The sequence below is a fragment of the Eulemur rufifrons genome, chromosome 30 (genome assembly GCF_041146395.1).
Source record: "Eulemur rufifrons isolate Redbay chromosome 30, OSU_ERuf_1, whole genome shotgun sequence".
Lineage (NCBI taxonomy): Eukaryota > Metazoa > Chordata > Mammalia > Primates > Lemuridae > Eulemur > Eulemur rufifrons.
The window spans coordinates 127,215,534-127,237,872 of record NC_091012.1 but is presented as its reverse complement, the minus strand read 5'-3'; the positions used below and the strand labels follow the sequence as shown (position 1 = coordinate 127,237,872).

General features: G+C 34.3%; 1 protein-coding gene across 4 annotated transcripts in view; it reads left to right on the top strand.

Moving 5' to 3' along the window:
- CNKSR2 (connector enhancer of kinase suppressor of Ras 2) overlaps nucleotides 1-22,339 on the top strand; it is a 268,798-nt gene that overhangs the window by 158,264 nt on the left and 88,195 nt on the right. For 2 of the 4 annotated variants that reach the window (XM_069463484.1, XM_069463482.1), the window contains 2 exons: nucleotides 20,209-20,298; nucleotides 21,886-22,100. In XM_069463484.1, coding sequence (XP_069319585.1) covers nucleotides 20,209-20,298; nucleotides 21,886-22,100 — 305 coding nt within the window. The remainder of the gene's footprint in view (nucleotides 1-20,208; nucleotides 20,299-21,885; nucleotides 22,101-22,339) is intronic. The other 2 variants (XM_069463485.1, XM_069463483.1) reach the window with 1 other exon arrangement.

Genomic DNA, 22,339 nt, shown 5'->3' with positions numbered 1-22,339 from the left:
AATAAATGTTTGATTTAAAAAGTAATTATAGTCACCAAATGAAGTCATTGATTAATAACTGATTACTTTATTTAAAAAAATGTTTACTAGGTTCTTACCTGAATAGCTATAAATTGTTAGTCCCTTCAGACTACAGTTTAAAGCATCTAGTGCCATCATGTTCCATAAATCATATCTCTACTAATACAATAGAATGCTGTTTAAATTTTAGAAAATTTAGATAGCCTATAGATACTTGATATCTTTTTATAAACATCTTAGGCGAAAAGAAATGTATAAATGCTTAAAAGAAGGAGAAGAAGTAAGCAAAGTTTTTTTTTCATTCAGTATGATCTTTAAGCTTTTTTTAAATTGGTACGTAATAATTGTACATATTTATGGGATACAGAGTGATAGTTCAATACATGTATACAATGTGTAATGATCAAATCAAGGTAATTAGCATATCTATCACCTTAAACAGTCACTGTTTCTTTGTGTTGGGAATATTCAAAATCCTCTCTTCTAGCTATTGGAAATTATATAGTAAATTATTGTTAACTGTAGTCACCCTATAGTGCTATAGAACACTAGAAGTTATTCTTCCCATATAGCTGTAATTTTGTATCCATTAACCACCCTCTCCCAAAGCTCTCCCAACTCCCAGCTCACTAGTACACTTTCAAGCCTCTAGTAGCCATCATTCTACTCTCTTTGAGCTTAACTGTTAGCTTCTACATATGAGTGAGAGCATGCAGTGTTTATCTTTCTGTGCCTGACTTCATTTAATGTCTTCCAGGCTCATCCATGTTGCCATGAATGACAGGATTTCATTACTTTTTATGGCTGAATAGTATTCCATTGTTTAACCATATTTTCTTTATCCATTCAACTTTTCATGGATACTTACTTTGATTTCATATCTTGGCTATTATGAATAGTGCTGCAAAATATATAGGAGCACAGATGTCTCTTAGACATACTGATTCCCTTTCCTTTGGGTATGTATCCAGTAGTGAGATTGCTGGATAATATGATAGTTCTAATTTTTGTTTTTTGAAGAACCTCCATACTGTTTTCCATAATGGTTGTACTAATTTACATTCCCATCTACAGTGTATAAGAGTTTCCTTTCTGTGCATCCTTACATTTTTTTTTTTTTGTCTTTTTGGTAATAGCCATTCTAACTGGGATGAGATGATATCTCATTGTGGTTTTGATTTGCATTTCCCTAGTGATTAGTGATGTTGAGCATTTTTTTATATACTGGTTGGTCATTTGTATGTCTTTTGAGAAATGTCTGTTAATGTCCTTTTGTCACTTTTTAATGGAATTATTTGGGAGTTTTTTGCTATTGAGTTTTTTGAGTTCCTTGTATTCTAGATATTAAGCCCTTGTCAGATAAATAGTTTGAAAATATTTTCTCTGATGCAACAAGTTGTCTCTTCACTCTAATTTTTCCCTTTGCTGTACAGAGCTTTTTGTTAGTAGTTTGATACAATCCCACTTATCTATTTTTTGTTGTTGTTGTTCTCTGTGCTTTCAAAATCTGGGCCATAAAATCTTTGCCCAGACAGTGTCCTAAAGTGTTACCCATATGTTTTCTTCAAGTAGTTTTATTGTTGTGAGTCTTAAATTTAACTTTTTAATCCATTTTAAGTTGATTTTTGTGTATGATGAGAGACAGGGGTCTAGTTTCATTCTTCTGCATATGGATATCCAGTTTTCCCAGCACCATTTATTGAACAGACTGTCCTTTCCCCAATGTATGTTCTTGGTGCCTTTGTTAAAAATCAGTTGGCTGCAAACACATGGATATATTTCTGGGTTCTCTATTCTATTCCATTGGTCTATGTGTCTGTTTTTATACCAGTGCCATGATGTTTTGGTTATGATAGCTTTGTAGTATAATTTGATGTCCAGTAGTGTGATGCCTCCAGCTTTGTTCTTTTTGCTCAGGATTGCCTTGGCTATTTGGGATCTTATGTGGTTCCATACAAATTTTAGGATTGTTTTTTTCTATTTCTGTGAAGAATATCATTGGTATTTTGATAGGGATTGCATTGAATCTGTAGATTGCTTTGGACAGTGTGGTCATTTTACCAATATTAATTTTTCCATTCCATGAACATGGGAATTCTTTCCATTTTTTTTTGTATCCTCTTTAATTTCTCTCATCAGTGTTTTGTAGTTTTCCTTGTAGAGGTCTTTCACCTCCTTAGTTAAATTTATTCCTAGGAAATTTTTTTGTATCTGTTGTACATGGGATTGCCTTGTTGATTTCTTTTTCAGGTGGTTTGTTGTTCATGTACAGGAATGCTAATGATTTTGTATATTAATATTGTATCCTGCAAATTTACTGAATTTGTTTATCAGTTCTAATAGGTGTTTTGATAGAGTCTTTAGGCTTTTCTATATATAAGATCATGCTGTCTTCAAACAGGGACAATTTTATTTCCTCCTTTGCAATTTAGATGCCCTTTATTTCTTTCTCTTGCCTGATTGCTCTGGCTAGGACCCTCCAGTACTATGGTGAATAAGAGTGGTAAAAGTGGGAATCTTTGTCTTGTTCCAGTTCTTAGTTTCTGCATTTAGTATGATGTTAGCTGTGGGTTTGTCATATATGGGCTTTATTGTATTATGTCCCTTCTATACCTAATTTGTTAGGAGTTTTTATCATGAAGGTATGTTGAATTTTATCAAATGTTTTTGTTGTGTCTATGGAGATGTTCATTTGTTTTTTGGCCTTCATATATCATATTTATTAATTTGTGTATGTTGAACCATCCTTATATCTCTGGGATAAATCCCACTTGCTCATAGGATATAATCTTTTTGATGTGCTGTTGGATTTAGTTTGCTAGTGTTTTGTTGAGGATTTTTACCTCCATGTTCATCAGGGATGTTGGCCTATAGTTTTTTGTTTTTGTTGTTATGTTCTTGTCTGGTTTTGGTATCAAGGTAATGTTGGCCTTATAGAATGAGTTTAGAAGAATTCCTTCTTCTTCATTTTTTGGAATAGTTTGAAAAGAATTGGTGCGATTCTTCTTTTAGAGTTTGGTAGAATTCAGCAATGAAGCCATCTGGTCCTGGACTTTTCTTTGTTGGGAGACTTTGAATTACTGATTCAATCTCATTACTCATTGGTTGTTCAGATTTTCTATTTCTTCTTGGTTCAATCTTGATAGGTTATGTGTATCCAGGAATTTACCCATTTTCTCTAGGTTTTCCAATTTATTGGGATATAGTTGTTTTTAATAGTCCCTAGTAGTCCTTTGTATTTTTGTGACATCAGTTGTAATGTCTCATTTTTATTTCTAGATTTTATTCATTTATGTCATCTCTCTTTTTAGTATATCTAATGGTTTGTTGATTTTGTTTATCCTTTCAAAAAACCAACTTTTGTTGACCTCCTTTATTTTTTAATCTATTTTGTTTAGTTCTGCTTTAATCTTCACATTTTTTTCTACTAATTTAGGTTTGTTCTTGCTTTTCTGGTTCCTTGAATACCTAGGTTGTTTTTCTGAAATATGATATAGGTACTTCTTACTATAAGCTTCTTGCCTAGTACTGCTTTTGTTGTAACCCATAGATTTTGTTATGTTATGTTTTCATTTTCATTTGTTTCAGTAAATTTTTAAATTTTCTTCTTAATTTCTTCATTGATTCATTGATCATTAAGAAGCATGTTGTTTAATTTTCATGCACTTGCACAGTTTCCAACATTTCTCTTATTACTACATGGCTTAATTTTATTGTGATCTGAAAAGATACCTGACATGATTTCAATTTTTTTTTAATTTATTGAGACTTGTTTCATGGCCTAACATATGGTCTGTCCTCGAGAATTTTCCATGTGCTAATGAGAAGAATGTGTCTTCAGTAGCTGTTGAATAAAATGTTCTGTATCTATCTATTAGATCCATTTGGTCTATAGTACAGTTTAAGTCTGAAGTTTCTCTGCTGATTTTCTGTCCAGATGATCTGTTCAATGCTATGAATGGGGTGTTGAAGTCCCCAATTATTATATTGGGGCCTATAACTCCTTTTAACTCTAATAATATTTGCCTCATATATCTCAGTGCTCCTGTGTTGGGTGCATATATTAATATACTTACATTATTATATCCATTTGCTGGCATGATCTCTTTGTCATTATATAATAACCTTCTTTGACTCCTTTTATATTGTTTTACTTGAGGTGTATTTTATCTGATATAAGTATACCTACACCTACTCCTACTTGTTTTTGATTTTTGTTTGCAAGGAATATCTTTTTCCATTTCTTTACTTTCAGTCTGTGTGTATATTTACAGGTATGGTGACTTTCTTATAGGCAGCATATAGTTAGGTCTTGTTTTTTATCCATTCCATCAGTTTATGTCTTTTAATTGGGGAATTTAAACTGTTTAAATTCAAGGTGGTTATTGATAGATGAGGATTTACCCCTTTCATTTTCATAATTGTTTTCTGATTGTTTTGTATATCCTTTTTTGTTTTTACTTTCACTGTTTATTGCAGTTTGATAGTTTTCTGTAGTGATAAGATTTGATTCCTTTCTCTTGCTTATTTGTGTTTCTACTTTACCATTGAGTTTTATTCTTCCATGTACTTTCATATTAGAAATTATTGTCTTTTTACTTTTAAATGCAGAAGTCGCTTAAGCATTTCTTGTAGGGCCAGTCTAATGGTGATGAATTCCCTCATTTTTTGCTTATCTGGGAAAGAATGTATTTCTCCTTCATCAATGAAGGATAGCTTTGCTGAGTATAGTATTCTTACTTGGCAGGTTTTTTGCTTTCTTCACTTTGAATATATCATCCCATTCTATTCTGGCCTATAAGGTTTCTGCTGAGAAATCCACTGGTAGTCTGATGGAAGTTCCCTTATATGTGGCCTGGTGCTTTTCTTTTGTTGTTTTTATAATTTTTCCTTTGTCTTTGACTTTTGACAGTTTAATTATAATGTGCCTTAGAGAAAACCAAGGGGATTGACTTTATTTGGGGTACTTTGAGTTTTCTCTATCTGAAAGTCTATATCTCTTGCAAGACTTGGGAAGTTTTAAGCAATTTTGTTAAGTAAGTTGTCTATGCCTCTGCCTATCTTGTCTCCTTCTGGAATACCCAAAATTGAAATATTTGGTCTCTTTATGGTGTCCCATATGCCATGTGGGCTTTCTTAGTTCATCCTAATTCTTTTTTTTTTTTTTTTAATTTGACTGGGTTATTTCAAAAGACCTATCTTCAAGTTTAGAAATTCTTTCTTCTGCTTGATCTAGTTCATTGTTGAAGCTCTTGATTGTATTTTTTATTTTTCTTTGAATTCTTCCATTTCAGGGTTTCTGTTTGGTTCTCCTTTATGATAGCTATTTCTTTACTGAATTTCTCATTCAGATCATGAAATCTTTTCCTGATTTTGTTGAATTGTATACCTTTATTTTCTTTTTTACTGATGAGTTTCCTTAAAATCATTAGTTTGAATTCCTTTTTAGGTATTTCATAAATTTCTTCGGGATCTGTTTTTGGAGAATTATTGTGCTCCTTTGGAGGTGTCATGTTTCCTTGCTTCTTCATGTTTCTGATGTCCCTACATTGGTATCTGTGAATCTGGTGGAACAGTCACTTCTTTTAATTTTATGGATTTGCTTTCATAGGGAAAGACATTTTCTCATAGATATAGTCTATAGTGTCATTTGGGTGGATGTTTTGGCTTTGGTTCTGGGTAGGTGTAGTAGTGTAGTCTCCATGTGATTTCCTTGGCTGTAGTCATCTTGTGTGGTATCTCCAAATGCCTTAGTGGACTAGGCTATAGGTGTTTGTGGTGGCTACAGTGCAGTGCAACTTTGTTGGGGCTGGGGGCTGCCAGGTGAGTCAGTTCTCAGGCTCCTGATGGAGGTGCATGCAGCTTTGCTGCTAGATGGGGAGAGGGTCACTGGTGGTAGCAGGCCTCGGGTAGGCCAGTCCTCGGGCCCCTTGGGGGAGGTATACAACAGCTTCACTGCCAAAGTCGATGGGATCGCTTGCAGTGATAGTGGACGTGGGTAGGCCTGTTCTCAGGCCCCTAGGGGTGATGCAAAGTGGCTCTGCCACTGGAGTGAGTGAGGTTGCCCGCAGTAACAGGCCCTGGGTGGGCCCATTCTTGGGTGGGGGAGGCTGCATAAAAGCTCTTCTGCTGAAGTGGGCATGGTGCCAGCAGTGGTAGGCCCTGGGTGAGTTGGCCCTTTGGCCTGAGGCTTAGGGTGAATGGCATGCCAATTCATAGCAGCTCCTTCACTGGAGTGGGTGGGGTTACTGGCAGTGGTAGGCCATGCAAAGGCCAGTCCTTGAGTCTGAGGGGGTCACACAGCAGCTCTGCTGCTAGAGTATGTGGGGTTCCTGCAGAGACAGGTCCTGGATAATTGGATGTCAGGCTCTGGGGAGCAGCACACATGTTGGCTTCCTCTGTCTTGGAGGTGACATCCTTGCTGTGCTGAACCCCTTGTTCCCTGGGGTTCCAGGCATTGCATGGGCTCAGGTGCTGGGTTCACATATGCACCGCTGGGTCCAGCTGAGGTCATGGCCCCTACAGCCTTTTGTGTGGGTGTGGTGGGGTGATGTCAAGGCTCCAGAGATGTGGAGATACAGAGGTTGTTGAGCCCTTGGGCAGGATGCGCTCTGGCAGTGGCTTGACCTCAAATGGTGCCATGCTATAGTAGCCTGGGCCTAAGGGCATGGAGAGAACCCAATCCAGGGTTCCTTTCTGGAGTAATGTAGATGTGTGGACTCCAGTCAGCTCTCTACACTGGCCTCAGGGCCTGTGAGCATTGTGGGGTTCTCCTACAGGTAGAGGTATCCGTGCTGGGAATGTGGACTGCTAGTCATCTTCTGTTTACCTTTTTTTCCACAATGGGGAGTCCCCCTTGCTCCAAACCAATCCCAACTATGTGCTTAGTTTCCCTCTTTCTGCTACCATCCTAAGTTCCTTTGCCTCACAAGGTCTTTGTCACTTCCTTGCTGAATTCCAGTGTTCTCCCCTAGAAACTCCATTTGACATTTGGTTATCTACTTGTTATTTTGGTGCTTCTTTGTGTATGAGGCAAATGTGGGGCACCCCTGGTAAGCCATCTTGAATTCTCCAATGTTTGTTTTTTAAACGTTTGAACCTGAAACAAATATAATCTTACTATATAGTGGTTTGGTTTAATCTAAACCTTTAATATAGATACCTTTCGATACTTCAGTGGAGATTCCCTAGTACAACCTGAAGGTTGTTCCAGGTAACTAACAGTTTAATGTATTTACCTTTTTAAAATCAAATCTTAGATAATAAAACCTACCTGTCAGACGCAGGAATTTGTAGACATAATTTTCCCAACAATTAATCCATTTGTTAAGTCAACCATACTTGTTGTATACATAAAGCCAGGTAGACACTGGGATACAAAGATGAACAAAACCATAAATTCTACCTGTAAGGCAATTATAACCCAAAGGGAAGAAACAAAGAGATGCATTGCAGTCACTTCAGGTAAGTAGGGGGAAAGTGTGCACAAAGTGCTTCAGTGGCCCAAGAAATGAAGCCCTATAGTCTGCCTAGGAAGTCAAATGAGTAGACGTGACATTTATGCTGTGTTTTAAATGATGAGTAATCATCATCTGTGGTTTCTAGATGTTAATCATCTCCACCATATATCCGGCACCTTCTCAAACCTAAGTCTGAGATCTGAGGTTTTGTATAAATTTCTCAGCCCAGACCCTAAAAGCCCCTTTACAGATTACTTCAAACCTTCATAAGCGATAATGGAAGACAATTTCTTTATTTAACCTATAAAGTAGTGCTATTATACAGACCCCTAATGTGACAATATCTTCTTGTATTTGAAAATAATTATAATGAAAATATACAATCCTGCTGAAATATACTGCAAAAAAACTAAAGTGCAAAAACATTCACATTTGATATTTTCTGGAAATGACAGTAATTTAACTTCTTAGCACTTGTGTGATACCTTAAAATGCAGTGTGTAAGTCCTTTATCCTTAGAGTGTTCAATTTTGTTCTTAGTCACAAGTACTCTTATTTTGAAGTATGTGAGTTTAACCACCATTACTCTCCTGTTAACTTCCCGGATTATCTGTTTACTCAAAGAGAGTTCAGCATTAAGATTATAAGAATCTTGGTAGGATTTTGAGAAGCAAATGAGACATAACACTGTTCTTTGTATGTGCTTTTAGTTGAATGCATATTTACTTGCTATATTCTGAGTACATTCATATTTTAAAGTTCAATATGTAAGAGAAAAATAAGAGAGCTCTGTTATTAAGCACAGTTACAAAGAAACACAGATATAAAGAAAATTATTTGAAAACATCCTAATTGTGGTTTTTTAAAGTATGTTGTTTAACCAAGTTTCTCATTTTATATCATGAACCCTCTAATTGTTAAAAGTGAGTTGAAAGAAGTACACTTATTGACCCTAAGCAATTAGACATGTACAATATGGATGGACAGTAGATAGCCCTTCCAGAAAATAAGTAAATACAATGAGACCTCATTTAACATCATCGATAGGTTCTTAGAAACTGAACTTTAAGCGAAATGATGTATAACAAGTCCTCAAATACCGTTGTTTCCTTCAACATCATTTTGTTACAATGATGAAGAAAAAAATTGGTTTTGTTATACATTGTTTCACTTAAAGTTGTGGTTTCCAAGAACCTACCTACAACGTTAAGTGAGGACTTACTATAATACCTGTTGAGCTTTTTAGGTAAGCCAAGCACTGTTGTAAGCATTTAAAAGGTATTAACCCATTTAATCTTCACAACAACCCTATGAGATATATCCCAATAAAATCCTTATTGTACAGATGGGAAATATAAAATACATAGAAGTTAAATAACTTACCAACTAGTAAGTTGTACAGCTGGGATTAAGTACCCATAAATATTTCTTGACCCTACTAGTGGTACTAGCCAGCTAGATGTGATCAAAATAATTTTCTAAATTGTAGGAAAATAATTTCTAAAAATTACATTACTCCTTCCAAACTCAAGAATTTGATTTCAGGCAAGCAAAACTAGTTCTGATTTTATATGTTGTTTTATATTTACTGGCACTATAATGAGCATTCATTTACATAGGCATGGCCCTGACAGACCTTAGGAAAAGACTATTAAATTGGAGTGGAAAATGAGCAACAATGTATATGTCCTTTTGAAATCAGAGATCATAAAATAGGCTTAACTTTCCTAAAAGGATAGACAAGAATAATTTCTGGAAACACAGGTACCAATAGGGGAAACAACTTAGATTAGTAGTTACTAGCATTGGCTGTAGCATCAGCCATACTTGATAATCCTGTTGCCATCCAGTTACTTCAGTGTGACCTTGGGGGTGTTGCTGTGGGCTTCAGTTTTTCTCATTTGTTTAATGAAGATGATCATATCTGTCTCCTAGAGTTTTTGTGAGAATTTAATGACAACACCTTGTAAATTGCCTTAGTTCCCAGTAGGTTAGGTATTTATTTTCATTATTGTCATTATACCATAGAAAATTTCATGTGAAAATAGAAAATAGAAAGGGGGAAAGATAGCATTAAATCACTTTAACTATTTGGTCACATTGCTCAGGCTTCAAAGGCAATGGTTCAAATTTGATGACATCAGTTGCTTGGCAACTTTTCAAAATGGTGATATTTCCCATCAGCTGTTCCTCTTTGCTGTTCATGGACTGCTTTCACTTGCTATTCCATCATAGCACATTTCCATGCATAGAAACCTGCTAAAAGGTAGACACAGTTGGCAAGTCCCTTTGTGGCCATGAGTGGTCATATTTTATGTGAACAGGAGAAAAACATATTTTTTACAATAATATCACAGAGCAGTATTGGTTTGAAGATAGGAATCCAGACATTTTCTGATTTATTGAAAATCCAGAACTGCACAAAAAGCACATGAATAAATGCAAGTTGGTATTTTAGAAATGTTTCTCATAAATGTTATTTGCACTCATTGTGCATTAAGGAAAATTAATTTCTATAACATTATACCTGATCATTTTCCACTCAAGTGATTGGGACACATGAAAACCAAATACCATGTTCCTTTTATCCACATGCACAGCAAACAGATTGAATGACTTATAGCAGTATGATGAAGGGCCTATGGGCAATGATATCATAAACTGAGTATTATCGGTTTGATTAAGGATATAGCATCTGTAGATTACAAGGTTTCTTATCATACCTCAACACTGCCTTTCTCCTTGTATTGCAAATTCATTCAATCTTTTGGGCAGTTAAATTATAATTAGTAGCATTATTTCAGACATTTCTTAAAGGATCAAATATGCACAATGCATTCACACTTCTTTTATTTCTAAATATAAGCCTACTCTCTTTCCTGTGTTTTTTAAATAGAAGTAAGCTTCCTTATCAGGTAAAAGTTCAGAAATTCTTATTCTTTTAGACTTATTTAATAAATTTCATAAGGACTACAAGTTGGTTAGCTTCACAAAATAGTTTTGAGCATCAAACTGATGGTCATAAGGGACCACATAATTGATGGAAAAGCAGTTTGGCAATATTTTGATGTAGAAATAGAAAATAGTATATTCCTAATGTAAAAATTACAGTAATCATCTAGGGAAGGCACACTTTCATAATTAGTACAATTTTACTGATGAAAATAGAAGAGCATGACTTGTGAGGTCAGACAGACCTGAATTTGGTATGACAGCTTGATATTTAACAGCTGACTGACCTTGAGCTTAATTGAAACTTAACCTCCGTATACTTTTGTTTCCTTATCTAAAATGGAATAGCAATGCTACTCATAGTGTTTTTATGAGGATTAAATGAGATAACATGTGTCAAATACTTAGCACAGTTCTTGCCTCATAGAAAGTGCTCAAGAAATGGTGCCTAGATGGTATAATATATTATTGCTGCTCATAAATAAAAATGTCCCAAAGATTTTCAAGTGCTGATGGATCAAATCAGCACTTCCTCTTCTCCCTTTACTGAAGGGACTCAGTAAAGGACAAAAGGGCTAGAAGCATACCCTCTTGTTTGGTTCCTCTACCAAGACAATAAGCATCCATTTAAATTATAGCAATTAAAAGAAATATGAATAGAGCTTTTTGGCTTCTTTTGGTTTGGTTTTGCAAACCAAAGTAGAAAGAAGAGCATTCGAATAGTAACACTTCAAATTGCCCTTTCCAAGTCTTTTTAAGCTCCACTATTGAAATTATCAGCTTACATGCTGGCCAGAAGGGTCCCATTATAACTTCTCAGCATCAGAAATCTGAAAACAATTCAGCCCCCACACCTTTTTAAGTTTTAGATTACTTGCTTTTAAAAGAAAAGAAGAAAATAATATGTAAAATAAATAAAATAGTTGGAGACTTTAAAGGAATGAAACCTAGAAAGAAAAGATCACTCTGGAAGAATTCAAGATATTAGGTAATGGATAAAACAGTAAGATCAAGAAAAAGAACTTTTAAAAGTTCCAGAGTATTAATATGTGGATAAAATGGAAAGATTAGCAGGCCAAATCTACAAAGTTGATGCAACTATGAGAGGGGGAAAAAAACGCTTTACACGAATTAATCAACAAAAAGATATGAGCTAGATGAAATAGTGCCCCCTTGTAGAAGAATGGAAAAGCCAAGTATAGAAATAGTCTAACTCAGTGATTCTCATCTGGGGTCAATATTTCCCCCAGGGGATGTTTAGCCTTTCTGGGGACATTTGTGGTTGTCACAGTGGCCGGGGTTGGGGAGGGGTGGAGGTTGCTACTAGCATCTAACAGTTAGAGGCTAAGGATGCTACTAAACATCCTGTAGTGCACAGGACAGCTCCCAACAATAAAAAATGATCTGGCCTGAAATGCCAAGAGTACCATTGTTGAAAAACTCTGGCTAACTTTAAGAAGAATCAATTTACAGATAAATTGAATATAGAAGCAGATATTAATACTAGAAAATACAAATCAGAGACCTTGTATGACACAAGGCTGATTTCCTTATTTTTTTTAATTTGAAGAACCTGAGAAGCTACTGCTCTGGAAAGATATACCTACATTTATTCACACTTAACATATTCTCTGGGCAGAAGTAGTATAAGGTTGTGAGTGTCTGGGATTATCTACTCTGCTCTGCAATAGAAAACCTAATCATGCTATCCCCTGGAGCAGGAGGCAATACATTTATTCCTTTTGAAATCAGAATTCATTTTCCCCTATGGGAAAAAATGTAATAAATAGCAGCTAGGTGAAATTTAAATAGAGCTGTCCATGTTAGCTTTCAAATTACAATGTGTTTTAAATAATCTAGCATTTTCCTAAGTATGTTCTTCAGATCACTAGTTCTGAAAGAGAATCTGTAAAAGAAAAAAAAAAGATTATATGGTTAAATAAGATTGGGAAGTTTTGCATATTTTTCCCCCTCTTGGATTTTAATAAATGCACATTAGCATACTAACAGCTTTGAAAGTCTTGTTGAATTTGGGTTAATTTGTTGTTTCCCAAAAGTGTGTGTATATTGAATCAGGTTTTTCTGGGTCACATAATACTTACTAACTTCCCTGTGGAGCTAGTGTTTGATGGAATATATTTTGGAAAATATTGAAATAGACTTTTGCAACTCCTCTTAAAGACTCAAATGCTAATGATAAAATTTCTTTGTGTTTTAAGTTCCAAATAGCTGACTTACAGATAAGCATTTGGAAAAACCTCTATTCTTAAAGTTGAAGCCTGCCCAACAGTTGGCTTGTTGGATGTCATCTTCATTCTTCATTTTTATCTTGCAGAAAAGCCAGATGTGAACCATTTTCTAGAGTAAATCTTATTTGTGATAAAAGTCCAAACTAAAGTAGTAAAAACTAACTAGAAAGATTAGTACATGGTGTTCTATACTCCAAGCTACTTGTGGAATTACTGATATCACTGCAAAACAGTTTGCCAGAACTCATGGAAGACATAGATCCCTGAGGATAGAAAATGTCAAGTGTAATATTTGGTGTTGTTCAAGAAGAGATGACTAAAAATTATATACAGATTACTTTAATGACTAGAGACATTTGAGCAAATAATTAAAACGATATATAGCCATTTAAAATGTACATATGACAACCTAGCATTGTTTTATTAGTAACACATCATGTCAAACCAATTTATTTTTCTTCATTGTTAAGGCACTGGACTATAACCACAAAGTTGCATCCACAGTTTATGCTCTAATCTTCCATTAGTTCTTTGCATAGCCTTAAGAATATTTTGCAATAGTTGCAAGCTGGCAACTTGCAGATGTGTATAGGTGTATACTTTTTCTCAACTCTTAAGTGAGAGGACATTGAAACAAAAAACAGTAATCATACAAGTCATTAAATTATTTTGAATAAAAATTAATTGGATTTTTGTGTAAGGCAATGGTCTTGAATGATTCATCACTGATGCAATTTGATGTGGTGAAAAGAGCACTGGGATAGGAACTTGAAATTCTATATTCATGGACTGACTCTGTGGATTATGTGTGAAATCCTAAGAAATTAACTTTAGTGTGTCTTAAGTTTTTCATCTCTACCTTTCTTACCAGTGACTTGCTAGCTTCACTAAGAAATATGATCACCAAAAGAAAAATAGGTGAAAGGAATTGTAAAGTTATTACAAGATTTCATTTATTTTTAAATGATGATATTTGTTGATAATCATTGTCATCTTTTTTTACTTTTCATGAGAAGGGTGACTGTCTTCCATATATTTAGTATTTGCAAGACACTGCTTTACTAATTTTTTTAAAAATAGATTGCTTTAATTTGCAGTTCTTTAACTTGAGAACCGCATACTTTTAACCAAATAATATTTTCATTTCTATGCAGTCTTTCTTGTGTACATCTATATTAATGTTGAGCACCACAAGGAGCCAAGTATTTTAGCATAGTTCATTTTGTACCCACGAGAGCCTTCAGAGGAGGACCCAGAACTATTTTGCCACTTAAACAGTATTTAAACCATCTAAGTCCTTTTTCATTCCTACCATACCCCTCTAATGTAAAGGAATTATGTTTATGCACAGTGGCAACATTTCAACTAAGAAAAACCTGTCTTTCTGAACTCCAATGTGTATAGCTTGTTCCTTCTTTAAGTGGAATGTTTACAAGAGGTAATTTGGTTCAAAATATGATTAGCCTTAGAATCAAGTGTTAAAATTGCCATGTAATTTTTTTATGCAGTTCAGTATTTTCTCCTTCAACAATTCATTTGTTTCCCACTTAAAGTATAGATCTCTTTTTTTTTTTGTAGTTGAATAGTATTCCATGGTATGCATATACCACATTTTATTAATCCACGCTTGTAGCCCTGGCTTGGGCAAGGCAAAGGCAGTATATGTAACCAAAATGTTTGCACCCTCCCATAATATTCTGAAATAAAAAATAAATAAATAAAGTATGGATCACTTTTACAAATCAGTAGGAAAATACACAAACAAGATGTAGCTTATTCTTGGAAATAAGATTTTAATTGATTTTGTTCTCCATTAATGAAACAGAAAGGATTTCAAGTCAATGAATTCAAAGTTTGTATTTGATTTGTATTATTTGTAAATCATTAAAGCCAATGCTTAATCATCGCATTGAATGTTTACAACTCAATTTTTCCAAGCTATTTCTTTTATCCAGAAATGAATTTTTTAAAATATGGCCCTAAAGATCAAAGTGCTCATTCTTACTTATTTTATTGGATCCAGATATGTTACTATTATCCTTTAAAAATTACTGACTTTCCATTTAATTCAGTTTGCTTCCTCTTTAAATGTGTGATTCTCTACCTTATATAACCTCGTGATATTTTCCTAGAAATGCAGTCAACCATCTGAAAGTAATTTTTCTGTCTGGTATGTGGGGTGTTTGATGGGTGTATGTGGCAAGCATATAGCTTAACTATACTTACTATACTCATTTTCATCAAAATATTGGCTAAAATATTCAGAACAGATGTGTATATGTATATACTTTTTCTCAGACTCTAAGGAAAGCTTTTTTGTGAGCATTAAAGGGTATGTCAGACTTATGGAGAAATTTCTTTGCAGTTTTTTTTAAAACCTTTGGCAACTGTAAGAAAGGCTATTGCTTCTCAGGTGCTGTTTATTACCCTGAAACTTAATGACTTTAGCATGTTTTGAGAGTTTTTAAAAAGTGATACAATTGAAAAAGGCAGCAATTCAGTGTGGTGTTACAGCATCTTGGGTAGCTTAATATGAGAATGTTTCTAGATAAGAAATCAGGAGACAACTTCTAGTTCTGAGTTGATTACCAAACAGTTCTATAAGGCCCAATTTGTTAGAAAAATGAAGAGAATTGGTCAGGATGACATATTGCCTTAGAAGGAAGGAAGAGCGAGGAATGGAGGGGAATGGAAAGTTGGAAGGCAGAAGAAGGAAACTATGAAAATAGAAACCATGGTATAGCTTGGATCCTTTTTGGTCCAGTGTCTGAAGAAAGATCCCCAATTACTTTCTTAACAAGGAATCAGTTAAATACAGAACAGTTACTGTGTTTAAGGCACTGCGCTAAGTGCTGGAGATACCACAATAAACAGAAATGTCTTTTCAATCATGAAATTTACATTCTAGAAGTGTGACAGAATTCAAACAACTAAGTTAATAAATACTTATTTGATCCTAATTGGCATGCTATGAAAAAGAACTTTGAAAGTAAATGAGAACAAATACAGAGAAACCAGACCTAGTATAAGAGGTCAAGAAGTGTGTCCCTGAGGAAATGACATTTTTCCTTAGCTCTGAAGGATGCATGTGAATTCAGGAAGAGAAGAGGAGGGGAAAACTGTAGGACAGAGTCTTGGGTGCTGGGTGAAGAAAGTGTTTCAAGAAGGAGGCAGTAATCCTCCATGGTAATGCTGCAGATAGATCAGAAAAGTCAAGGACTCTGAAAATTGTCTATTGGATTTAACAACATGGAGGCCCTAGTGACCTTGACAAGAGCAATTTTGGTGGAATAGTGGGGGCAAGAGCTTAACTGGAGAAGGTTTAAGAGAGAAAAGAAGGAGAGGAATTGGAGATTGAGAATATAAGAAGATTTCTAGTTTTCCTGTAAAGGGGAACAGAGAAATAATGTTGTAACTAGGTAGAGGTTTATAGGGTAAAGAGAGTTACTTTTAAAAAAAAAAGGTTGAAGAAATTATAGCATGTTTATATGCTAATAGGAATGATTGAATAGAAAGGGAAAATTTTATGATTCAGGAGAAGGAAGGGAGGATTGCTCAAGGGATGCCCTTGGGTAGGTCATAGGAAATAGAATCCAATGAGCAACCCAGTAATTTGGGATCTCTCATGTCTAACATCCTTTCATTCAAGCATTCAACAAAAATTTAATCAACACCTGCTCTGGATCAGTCTTTGCCAGGGAAAGTCATAACAAAGATACGTGAGACCTAGTTCCTACCAAAAAGTAAAGAAACCTATAAACACACAGATACAATATAGTATAATAAGCACTATATATACCAAAGGCACCGGGAAAAGGCTAAGGGAACCCAGAATGAGCAGTTAATTCTGCCAAGGTAATTATAGCATTTCTAGTATTACCTAAAATGCTTTATTATCCAAGGTAAAAATTAGTTTATTTTCAAGCAATTCTGTATGCTAGTATTAAAACATACCAATTTTAAAATATAGTAATATAGATACATCATTATAAAATTCTCCATCATTGTCCATATTCTTAAAGTTGTATTTTGTGTTCCACTTGTTTAATTGCAGCTGAGTATAGTTCATAATTTTTAAAAAGCTACTTATCAATTTCAGAATAAAATTCAAACAAAATCCAAAAATATTTATCTTTTGCCCTCACTACATTTATTAAAATACAGTAAGAAATACAGTGCACAATTTCTGCCTATATAGAGATGCCAGTTAGAAAGCTCTAGATATGCAACAGATATGAAAAGCCAAATAACAAAATAATGGTTATACTCTGAGGCACTAGCACAGTGATATCACAAAATTTATGATAGGGTGCCAAGTGAACTCTACAATTAATAAATGTTCTATGCTTAGAGGAATAAAACATTAAGGTGAAATAGTCAGCAAAAATTTTTAACAGGCTCTAATCCTTGTTTGCTTGACTGTATTCTTGACTTGTTATTAATTTTCATCATGAATTAGTGATCTTTACCACTTCAAAAACTAATATAAGTATTATTATGTAAAGACATCTTAAAATCTTCCAAATTATTTTTCAGAGATTTATGATTAATTTATGTACATTTACATAGGAATGAGTCAGATGTATTTAATTTTATTCCATCAGTTTGTATTAATGCTTTAAAAAGTCATATGGGCATAAAAATACATATATTAATAATGTATATTTGATTTAATTCTGACTATAATGCTTATAGTACTCTTAGCTTTGTTTTTTTTGTTTTGTTTTTTATCAACAGCAATACAGCATCAAACCATAAAGTTCTTTTTCCTCTTGAATTGTGCTATCTTGTGAAATTAAAATACTGTTATATGCATGCAGGAGCAAACATATTTCCAAGCTGCAATCAATGATCTATGTATTTGGACTTAGAAATAATTTAAGCCATGCATGTCTGTTTTTCAATCTGCCAAGGACTGCTGTTTATATTAGAATGTTACCTTATGTTATTAGTTTAACTATTTTATTAAGTCTGTTTTAATATTTTAGCACAATAAAAAATTTACAAAAAAGCAATACCTACAAGCAACATTATTTGTTATACCTAAATCAATAATAACTTTACTTTTTAAAATACTTATTTTTATCTGCATTGCTAAATTTATAGTTTAATAAAAACAAAACCTTCATGTTCTCCAAAAATAAATTTCATTTTAAGACTTTTTAATCTCAGATTTTTTCCTAATTCAATATATTTTCTTTCAATTTTATATTAGTAATATACAGTGTAATTCTGTTAAAAATCACCCCTGGAAAAGTCAGTGTTAAAATCTTCCACAAAATTGTTCCTAAGGTTAATGATACAGCCAGATATATCAAGGGCTTAATTATGTGCTTCAATGACTTAGCTCCATTAAAATCTCAGAGATGATCCAAAATACAATTATGTATTTCATATCCTATATGTGAAATATTTTCTTCTTGTTTTTGTGCACGTATATTTGACTCTAAACAACCAAGTCTTTGAAAAGTATCAAACTAGCTTTTTATATATGACATATAGAACAAGTAAAAATTAACTGTTTTGGATTTTTCGGTTTTCAGAAGATTCTCTTGGTGACACATAGAAACAGTGCTAGAGCTGTTAACTGCTTCAGTTTCAGTGCCTGTACTGAAATGGAATTTATTTCTAAAACCAGACTCTAAAGAAATAAGTTGTAGGTATTTTAAAAATACAGGATTTATAACATTGAAAATCTGGAGGACTGATTTTGCAAAGTGGTAGAATAGACATGGCAAAACGAGACCTTTCCTCAAACCCTTGATGGGCAGAATATATTGACCTGGATCATCTCACCCATCTTCTCTCTTTGTAAAAAGAGCAGAGATAAACTCCACAAGAAGTTTGGAATCTTAAGTGATCATTCATAAAGTCGTTTGCACACTTTGAAAGGAAGCCATTAAATAAATACTACATTTTTGGCTCATTAATAATTTTATCATGTATAGTTCATCCTCAGGCTTTAAAAGAGCTTAGCAAAATGTACTAAATAAACTGTATCCCTGTACATAATAAAAACCCATGAGGTTGATAGATTTTCCTTAAGGACAGAATTAGTTGTCTCCTAACAGAATTTTTTTAATACATGGTGTGATTATAGTAATTGATCATGGAAATTTAGCTGGGCAAAGAGGGAAGTTGAGAGGACAGAAGGTGACTGAGAGACACTGATAAAATGGTAAAACAGGTAGATTAAAGGAGAAAGGATTGTTGGACTTGGAGTACTATAAGGAGAGTGCAACAAATATAGAAGGTGGTAGTTGGAAAGTGGGATGTTTGGAGAAATTATAGCCTTTGCAAATGACAAGATTAAGCATATAACCACAGGAATGGGTACAGGGGAGATAACCTCAAGAAACTGAGAGGCCAGAAGATCAGAGAATGAATATTGAAGTCACCAAGAATTATGAAAGAAGTGATGTTTGAGTGCTTGGGTTTGAATCCTGGCACTACACACTTAGCAGTGTGTCCTTGGGCAAATTACATGACCTGTCTTAGTTCCCTCATCTGAAAAAATGAGGATAATGATAGTATATTTCTCCTAATTATGATAATTAAATGATTTAATACTTAATAAAACTTTTAGACAGTATGTATGGCATTTGGTAAATGTTGGTACTGTTATCATGGTCATAATAATCATCATTATTTTCATGATCCAGTCCTGTGTGAGTCTCTCCTTTTCATTCATTAAAAATTTACTAAGCAATTGTCTCATGCCATCCTTTTAAAACTTCTGAATAATTTTCTTTGGCTGTTTTGTGCTTCAGGAATTTCAGGTTGAACAAAAATAATACACTGCAGCCTCACCAAAAAGTTATTCTTGACGTCTTTGCCATGAGTTCTCCTTGCTAAAGTGAAATGTTGTTTAGTAAGAATACAGACCCACAGGGGAATGGACAGGCCAAAGCAGTGATTACTTGGATCTGTAAACTAGATATGCTCACAGTAGCAAAACAGATGCTTAGGGGAAAACCAAACTGTAGGCTATGGAAGAGAATCTGGCCATATTGCTGAGGCATGGTAGTATCCAAAATGTATGGTGATAAGAGTTAGGCAGTAAAGATAAGAAGTTAACCTTGTGGTGTTCCAACATGAAAAAATGGGTCAAGTTAAACACAAGGAGCTACCATTTGGAGGTTGACTCTCAAGGTATATTTGGACACTTGGGCATTAGGAAATAAGGCAGAGATCAGTCACTGAAAATGAAGTAAAATCACTTAAAATCATGATCCTCTTTGTAAAGGATCATACTCTTAAAGTCTAGGGCTCCTAAGAGAGCTAACCTAGGCTATTCTTTATCAATTATAAAAAGTGCCTTAAGTTTGCATGATCACCTGGCCAATTGCCACAGGCAGTTTCACCTTCTGGCTCAAAACACACATTTTCTCCATCTGCACAAATGCCAACCATAATGTTGCATAAGAGTGAGTGTGTTTTGTAGACTTTAGCTAAAAATCAGTGTAAATTTAAGCAGATATGGGGAGGAAAAACAATGTGATGTGAACTTTGTTCTCTGTGTTTAGGCAAGCTACGACCTATATCTATGCCAGTGGAATATAATTGGGTGGGGGACTATGAAGATCCAAATAAGATGAAGAGAGATAGTAGAAGAGGTAAGTGTTCTAGAATTTCAGTGTAGGCTGGGTTGTTTGAACAATAAACAAATTTAAATGTTCTTTGCATAGATTGTTATGGCTATAGTGGAAAACTTATTCTGCCATTGACTTTATTGTACAACAAAACCAAGTCAGACCAACGTTTGACTATCTTGACCTATTATTAAATAAATCTCTATGAATGCTTTCTAAAGGATTCAGGGTAGATAAGTACAGTGCGAAAGTGAATATCTGATTTTTATTTGAAAGTTAATATTTTGAAAACAAAGTCAGAAGTGTGAAACTGCATAAAAGAATTAAGTTCAGTGAATAGGAACAGTTTGTCATCAGTCCCCATGGGTCTGCAATGCAACTTCACTACTTTGTATTGGCATAACTTCAAAATGAGGATTGAAGCACATGAGTAAAAGTTCATGGAAACTGGGCCAGTGACTCTAATGAAAACCATATAGAAATGGAAAAAAATTGCCTTGCTTTTTTTTCTGTTCTGTTTGCTGTTCAGGGTTATCTTCTTACGTGGGGGTGGGCTACTCTTGAAGTATCTACCAAAAGTAAGTTTTTATGTTCACTTATTCTGCTGTTGAAGTGAGCAGTAAAGAGAGAAACTGCAAGTTTCACTACTAAATGGAATTTGACCAAGTATGGCTATGGTAGGCCCAGTGGGTCGTGCTGCTCCTCCCATTTTCTGAAGTAGAGAACCATAAAGTCATAGATGAAAAACAAAACAAATCAAAATAAAAAACTATTCACAGAACCTAAGCTCACTAACCTTCCTTCATGATATGCTTGACCCGTTTGCCTGTTAACTCTAGCCAGTGTACAGAATTTATTTCATTAATGCACAGATCCACAGACCACATGGACAACCAAACATGAATATCTGCTTCATTAGTTTTCTTAATACTTGTTTTATGGAGTAAGCATTTCTGAAAATGTTGATAAACACAGGAACGTTGATAGATTCCTTTACATCTATGTATTCATTCCATTTTCCTAGCTTTAATTTCTAATCTCATTTGTTTTATAGAATAAATCAAGAAAAAAACAATAAAAGAAATGCTTAGAACATGTCATCTCTGAGTCACTCTTTTGGGACTTCATATTATAGTGACATCTTGGGGCAGGGGGAAGCTACATGAAATACTAAGTGCTGACTATCAATTTAAGCATAGATTTCCTGAACTAAGTTTCCTGACCATTGGTTTATAATGTGGGCTTTAACTTCTCCAAAGATTCTACCTAGCATGCCATAGGCCAGTGTTTGTCATCAGGCTTTAGCAGAATTCCCCTGAGGGAGCTTGTTACAAATTTATGAGCCACACACTCAGAATTTCTAATTCAGGTTCTACAGGTGATTTTAATGTGGTTGGTCCAGAGATAAAACTTGGAGAAATAATCTGTAGGCTGTCTGTGTCTTATTGTTCTATGATCCCAAATAATTAAGATCTGCTATAATTCAGTATATATTTTTAATTAAATCCAGTTAAAGTTCTGAAATGAAATTTAATAGCACAGTTGGGACAAGAATGGTAAATTTGTGATATTTGCATATTTATATTGTTGTATTTATCTCTTTTTATATAGAAAACTCTCTACTTCGATATATGAGCAATGAAAAAATTGCTCAAGAAGAATACATGTTTCAGAGAAACAGCAAAAAAGACACAGGGAAGAAGTCAAAAAAGAAGGGTGATAAGAGTAATAGCCCAACTCACTATTCATTGCTACCTAGTTTGCAAATGGATGCATTGAGACAAGACATCATGGGCACCCCTGTGCCAGAGACCACGCTATACCATGTAAGTAAAATTTCAAAGACTCTTTGATATAGCTTTTATTGGGAGACTAGACTTTTTTGGATAAATTCCAGATTATTTTTACTGCATTTCCAGATTATCACAAAATAGTCTAAAGTTTATGCTCTTAAAAATGATGGATTACTGGTTTTTCAGTTCGTATGTTCAGTGAGTTCATATGTTGTAGTAAGTTGTATTTTAATGAGATAAGCTAATATGCACAAAATAGATGGAGAACAATA